The following is a 7,204-nucleotide window of genomic DNA, read 5'->3' as shown; positions in this document are numbered from 1 at the left end:
GCGTCCTTCGAATGTATCATTGAAGTACACTTCAAATTCTGCAATTGTTCTTGCTCCAAACATTAAATTGTCGTCGTCGGATATTATAAAGTAGCCCGCGTTTGACCAGATGTCGAGCAATTCCTAAAAGATAGAGAAATGGGTAAGAAAAAACATAAGTAAAACTAGTGGTGTATGGCATCGTGCCTTAAGGCAAATTGCTGGAACTTCCCGTACCGTAATGAAATATTCGAGAAATTTTAAACGTGGTATTACAAATACTGTAATTTTCATTATTTTTGCCTAAATCTTGTTATATCTGAGCAAATCAAATGTAAATCATAAATCATAAATCAATTATCTCCAGAACATTAACAATTGTCAATTTCATTCGAAATCAATTTCAAAAAAATAGTTTGTGCCTAATTTACCCAAAATTGAAAAAGTGTTCCCGTATAGTCAAAGTCTAAACGCTTTGCAAATAATTCTGTGCGACATTTTCACTTATACTGTGCTTAGCTTGGCGGCATTTTCACATTTTTCAATAGTTTTCACAAAATTTATAAAAACGCTCCGCATAGTCAAATTCTAAACGCACTTGCGGAAACATTTGTACCAAGAGTGGCGATTAGACTGTGCTTAGCCTGGGTAATTTTTGAATTTTTAATACAAAATTACAAAAATATTTATTAAAAAAAAGATTTTTTTTTCCAAAAGCAATTGTTTTGTCAATAGAAGCATAAAGTTTTTTAGATCATTCAAATCGGACGCTTAGTTCTCTCAAAAACTGCCATTTTTTGCACATTTAGCTCTGTATCTCCGAAACCGCTGGGCCTACCTTTGCCAAAAACTAATAACCACTTTTCCTCGTCATTACGAACTGAATGTTTTTTGGATCATACAAATCGGATACTCCGTTCTCTCAAAAATTCGATTTCTATTTTCCGCACTCTTTGCTCCGTATCTCCGAAACGGCTAAACCTGCCTTTGCCAAAAAATAATCAGCACATCTCCCTATCAATAGGAATCGAATGTTTTTTGAACCATTCAAATCGGTTGATCCGTGCGCCCGAAAACGTCGGCGAAAAATTGTATCCGCAAATACTTTTTAACGCCAAAATGTTCAGAAACTTTTGAAACGTGACAGTGGACTTTATCAACGAACAAACTAAATCAAAAGTATTCTACTGTCGAGCTAAATCATTTTTAACACAAAAATAAAAAAGGACCTTACTGACGAGCAAACTAAATTAAAAAAAAGAACTCTACTGATAAGCTAAATTGATCCTGACACAAAAACTAAAAGAGACTCTACTGACAAGCAAATCGCATTACGACGTAAAAGATAAGAAAGGACTCAACTGACGAGCAAAAACTAAGTTAGAAAAAAGGACTCTACTGACGAGCAAACAAAATTAAAAAATATTCTGCTACATTCTAAATCAATTTCAACGCAAAAAAGGACTCTACTGACGAGGAAACAAATGAAAATTCTAATATACTTTAAATAAATAATTTTAACTTTGCAATTTAGTTTATATAATTCTTATAAATATTAGACAATGTTGCAATATTTATAATAATCTATTTGAAAACATTCAATATTCCTCAAAATTATTACAGTATGGAAAGTTCCAGCAATTTGCCTTAAGTCACGCTGCCATACACCACTAGTTCAATATTCAAATTGTTTAAACATTATCAAAATTTTTAAAAATAAGTAAGAAGTTACAGAATATCAAAATTCTCAAAAAAATACTAATTTTTCTTTTCTGAGCTTTTAAAAAATCTTTAATGCACTACTAATTATTAACTTCCCTTAGGGCAAGTTATAGTAATCACAAAAAAATCGAAAATGAAAAATTTTATATATCTTTACGTTTCAGAGGTTTCTGAATATTTTGGCATACCTTAGAAAAAATGGATGTATGTGTGCGTGTGCGGATACAAATTTTCGTCGACGATTTCGGGAACACGGATGAGCAATTTGAATAATTTAAAAAACATTCGATTCGTATTGATAAGGAGACGTGCTGATTAGTTTTTGGCGAAGGCAGGTCTGGCCGTTCCGAAGATACGGGGCAAAAAGTGCCAAAAACGGTACCTCAGTTTTTAAGAGAACGGAGCGTCCGATTTTAATAATTCAAAAAACATTTTACTTGTATTGACAAGACAAAGAATTGATCAAATTTTCATAAGGGCAGGTCTAGCGGTTTCGGAGATCTAACGAAAAAAGTAAAAAAAAATGCCATTTGACGGTCAAAAATGATCATTAGACATATGCACATCAAATTATCAGATATTTTATAGAGATTTTAACATAAGTATAAAATTGGTTTACATTCCTATGGGTTCCGTACCAATGCTTATGCTTTAGACAGCGACGCGGCGCTTACGCGCTTTATATTTTGTCTCTATGCAGTTAAAAGCAGTACGATGCTTTGAAAACTAGTGGGTGGGTGGCATCGTGCCTTAAGGCAAATTGCTGGAACTTCCCGTACCGTAACGAAATGTTCGAGGAATACTGAATGTTTTCAAATAGATTATTATAAATATTGTAACATTGTCTAATATTTATAAGAATTATATAAACTGAATTGCAAAGTTAATTATTTGTTTCAACAAAAAAATAAAAAAAAAAAAAAAAAAAAAAAAAATGGAACAAAATTTTTTTTTCCAAAATCAATATTTTGTTAAGACAAGCAAAAGTTTTTTGAATCATTCAAATCGGACGCTTAGTTCTCTCAAAAACTGCCATTTTTTACATATTAGCTCTGTATCTTCGAAATGGCTGGGCCTGCCTTTGCCAAAAACTAATAAACACTTCTCCCAATCATTACTAATTGAATGTTTTTTAGAATCATTCAAATCGGATACTCCGTTCTCTCAAAATTCGATTTCTATTTTCCGCACTCTTTGCTCCGTATCTCCCGAAACGGCTGGACCTGCCTTTGCAAAATCTAATCAGCTCTTTTCCCTATCAATAGGAATCGAATGTTTTTTGAACCATTCAAATCGGTTGATCCGTGCGCCCTAAACGTGACTGGAAATTTTGTATCCACACATACATACACACACACACATACACCACACACACACACACACATCCATTTTTTCTGAGGTATGCCAAAACGTTTCAGAAACCTTCAAAACGTCGAGAAATGTAAAAATTTCATTTCGATTTCGGCCCATTACAATAACTTACCCTACGGGAAGTTAAAAAGTTCGATCTTCCAAAATATGTTAAAAATAAAGAAAAAAAATTTTTTTTCAAAAAAAAAAAAAAAATTAAGAAAAAAATTTATTTTTTTAAAAATTTTTTTTTTCAAAAAAAGTAATTTTTTGTCCAATTTATAGTTTCTCAAAAATCTTATTTTTCCGAAGTAAAATTTTTTCAAAAATGTCAATCGTTTTTAAAAAAATAATAATTTTTGGTACGGGAAGTTCCAGCAATTTGCCTTAAGGCACGATGCCTTAATTGCCTTAAGACAGAATTCCACTTACAGCTAGTTATTATTATTATTACCTGTGCTCGGACAAGAGAGAGTGTCAAAGGAGCCTCCAGCTGCAATCTAAAGTTCAAGCAAGTGTTTACGGGGATCATAAAATCATCCTCTTGTATCATGCTGTTGAGGATTATTTTGAAGAATTCATATTCAGCAGGAGTGTGAAACACATTCAATCTAAGATAAAAATAAAAATATTTAATAAATTAAATACAGAAATTAATAAGTGAATGAATAAATATACTAACCGGCTCCTCTTGTCATTTACTGTGCGTATAAAAACAATTTTTGAATCACGACTGATGTCACAGGTCATTATTTTAATTTGCTGCTTGAATTTGCTGATTTTTTCATTGATTTCTTTGATTATTGTCGGTAGTTTTGTATCTTCATTGGATTCATCGCCTGGAAGGTAATATAAATTTTATTGGTGTGCAAGATAAAATACAGTTTGATTTTATTTCTAGTACTACATTAATTTATTTATTTTTTTAAGAGTTATCTTCATAATCGTAAACAGTTTGTCTATCTTAAAGGATTCTTGAGCAACATTGAAAATATCAGTTCAGGTGTTCCTCAAGGATCCATTCTTGGTCCGCTACTAATTATTATTTTTATTAATGACAAATCTGATATTAGCGGTCCGCATTTATTATTTGCACATGATATCAAACTATATTTCAAAACTAGCTGTAAGTGGAATTCTGTCTTGAGGCAATTATGCCATCGTGCATTAAGGCAAATTGCTGGAACTTCCCGTACCGTAACGAAATGTTCGAGGAATACTGAATGTTTTCAAATAGATTATTATTATTATTGTAATATTGTCCAATATTTATAAGAATATATAAACTGAATTGCAAAGTTGAAATTATTTTGTAAAGTATATTAGAACTTTAGTCAGAATTAAAAATAAAATCTGAATTATTTTTGATATACAAAAAATTGAAGTTGAAACAAATTTTCTTTCCAAAATCAATTATTTTGTTAAGACGAGCAGAAAGTTCTTTGAATCATTTAAATCGGACGCTTAGTTCTCTCATCAAACTGCCATTTTTTACATATTTAGCCTCGTATCTTCGAAATGGCTCAGCCTGCCTTTGCCAAAAACTAAAAAACACTTCTCCCCATCATTACTAATTGAACGTTTTTTAGATCATTCAAATCGGATACTCCGTTTCTCTCAAAAATTCGATTTCTATTTTCTGCACTCTTTGCTCCGTATCTCCGAACGGCTGGACCTCTGCCTTTGCCAAAAACTAATCAGCTCTTTTCCCTATCAATAGGAATCGAATGTTTTTTGAACCATTCAAATCGGTTGATCCGTGCGCCCTAAAACGTGACTGGAAATTTGTATCCATACATACATACACACACACACACACACACCACATCCATTTTTTCTGAGGTATGCCAAAATGTTCAGAAACCTTCAAAACGTCGAGAAATATAAAAATTTTCAATTCCGATTTTCGGCCCATTACAATAACTTACCCTACGGAAAGTTAAATAAATTCTATTGATGACTGCTTATTTTTACAGTCTCAACTTGACCCTTTCCACTCTTGGTGTGTCGATAACAAATTACATTTAAATATATCAAAGTGCAAGATTCTTAGTTTTTCATATTAGCGCGTTCCAATACATTTTGATTATAAATTTCTAACACCAGCTTTGATAGATGTAATAAAATTTCAGATTTAGGAGTTTTATTTGATTCTGGTTTGTTTTTCACTGATCATATAATTGATATTTGTAATCGAGCACATAAATCTTTAGGTTTGATACTGAGAAATTGTAAACAATTTAATTCTAACAATGTACTTCTTTGCATGTACTATTCTAATGTACAATGTTCACAAAATAGAATATGGTTCGATCATTTGGTATCCTCATCAATCAACAACTCTGATGCGATAGAGAAGGTTCAGTGAAAATTCTGAAATATCTTTATTATAAAACATATAAAATTTACCCTGAACGTGGCTTTGACCACAACACTTTACTAAAAGAATTTGGTATTCTTTCCATTGTCTCACGTCGATTTATCTATACATTATGTTCTTATTTAAACTTGCAATAATTCTATAGACTGTCCTCTTATTCTCAACCAACTATCATTTATTGTTCACAATTATTTTTCAATTATCCTACTCCTAAATCTATTCTCTCTTAAATTCACCTATTTTACTTATGTCCTCTAACTTTAAATTAATAATAATGAAATAGATATTCATAACAAACACTTCACCTTATCAAAAAATCTCATCTGCACAAGTTAACCTTTTTATTTATTTTTCAAATATCTCATTATTTTATCTTATTCTGTTTATAAATAATATTGTTACATTCTGCATTATATGTAATTTATGTTAGCATTTTATGTTAATAACTATATATTGTAACTTTGTATATATTTTAATTGTTACTCATTATGCAAAATAATTGTATTTTTGAATCCTCTTGGAAGAAATCTGTGGGCTATATATGTAAAATAAATAAATAAATAAATAATAGTCTACAACAAAACATCGAAGAGGTACTAAATTAACATCAAACTCGATAACAACTAAAACCAACGAAGGCTTTTGCCAAAACTGTAAAGTGCTTTTAATTCAACTCCAAACATCCAAAATATAAACCATCTCATAACAAATAAATTATTGTAATATTTCTTTCTAACACTTACCCCAAATTGCAGAAACAAATTCTAGCCCCTTAGACATGTCCATAATCCCATTATTCAACATGTTTTGCAAGAAATTTGTATGATTTTCAGTATAAACCATTGTAATAAAATATTTAAACTATTAAATATCGTTCAAACAGTTCAATTAAATAATATTAAATAATTTTTAACTTTTTTACAACATAACCTCAAAAGTTTCAAAATTATTAAAAAACGTGGAGGTTTATATTAAATGTATTTGTGCACTATGAAAACTTGTATAATTTTATTTGCTGAATTGATTTAGCATTAAATATATTCCAATAATGTTGGCTATTACGTTTTATTTTATTTTTTGCAATGATTTCGGTTAGTGTTTTAAATTATAAACGAAATTCAAGTGACAGTAGTAGAGGCGAAAGCAGTGTGTCAGATTACAGGTTATACTGTTTGCATATTGTTCAGGGGAATAAATTTATAGTATAAAATTATATTAATTATATATATATATATATATATATATATATATATATATATATGTATATATAAATAACTTATAAGTTATTAAACAAATATTTTAAAATTAGAATAAATTTTACAATGAATAATTACAACACTTTCACAATTTTTTTTAATAATTCACAATATTTTTGTATAATCTGCAATATTGTAATAAAATATATCTCATACACATAATCAATAAGTTTTTGAGATAATTTGTAACATTCTGCGATCATTTTCGCAACATTCTGTGATTATCTAGAACATTCTAAGATAATCTATAACATACTCAGACATTCTACAACGTTCTGAGATAATCTGCAACAATCTGAGATGATCTGCAACATTCCTAAACACAATAATCTTATATATTTTACAACATTCTGTGATAATCTACAAACTACTCAGACATTCAAAATATATATAAATACAGTAGGCCCTCGCTTTACACGGCACTCTGGGTACACGGTTCCCATACTACACGGAGCTAAAAATCCGACATCCCTCCGACTACACGGACTTCTTATTACGCGGTATTTGGTCAACAGCC

General features: G+C 30.3%; 1 protein-coding gene across 1 annotated transcript in view; it reads right to left on the bottom strand.

The window, feature by feature from the left end:
- LOC113386465 overlaps nt 1–6,391 on the bottom strand; it is a 14,391-nt gene extending 8,000 nt beyond the window's left edge. Inside the window, exons 1-4 of the mRNA XM_026624245.1 lie at nt 6,175–6,391; nt 3,734–3,890; nt 3,506–3,662; nt 3–123 (exon numbers count right to left, since the gene is read on the bottom strand). Coding sequence (XP_026480030.1) covers nt 3–123; nt 3,506–3,662; nt 3,734–3,890; nt 6,175–6,274 — 535 coding nt within the window. The 5' untranslated portion in view covers nt 6,275–6,391. The remainder of the gene's footprint in view (nt 1–2; nt 124–3,505; nt 3,663–3,733; nt 3,891–6,174) is intronic.
- Nucleotides 6,392–7,204: the final 813 nt, after the last annotated feature.

Source organism: Ctenocephalides felis, unplaced genomic scaffold (assembly GCF_003426905.1).
Source record: "Ctenocephalides felis isolate EL2017-DRISC unplaced genomic scaffold, ASM342690v1 CF-g0.4_SCAFFOLD_03571, whole genome shotgun sequence".
NCBI lineage: Eukaryota > Metazoa > Arthropoda > Insecta > Siphonaptera > Pulicidae > Ctenocephalides > Ctenocephalides felis.
This window is presented reverse-complemented; position numbering and strand designations above follow the sequence as displayed.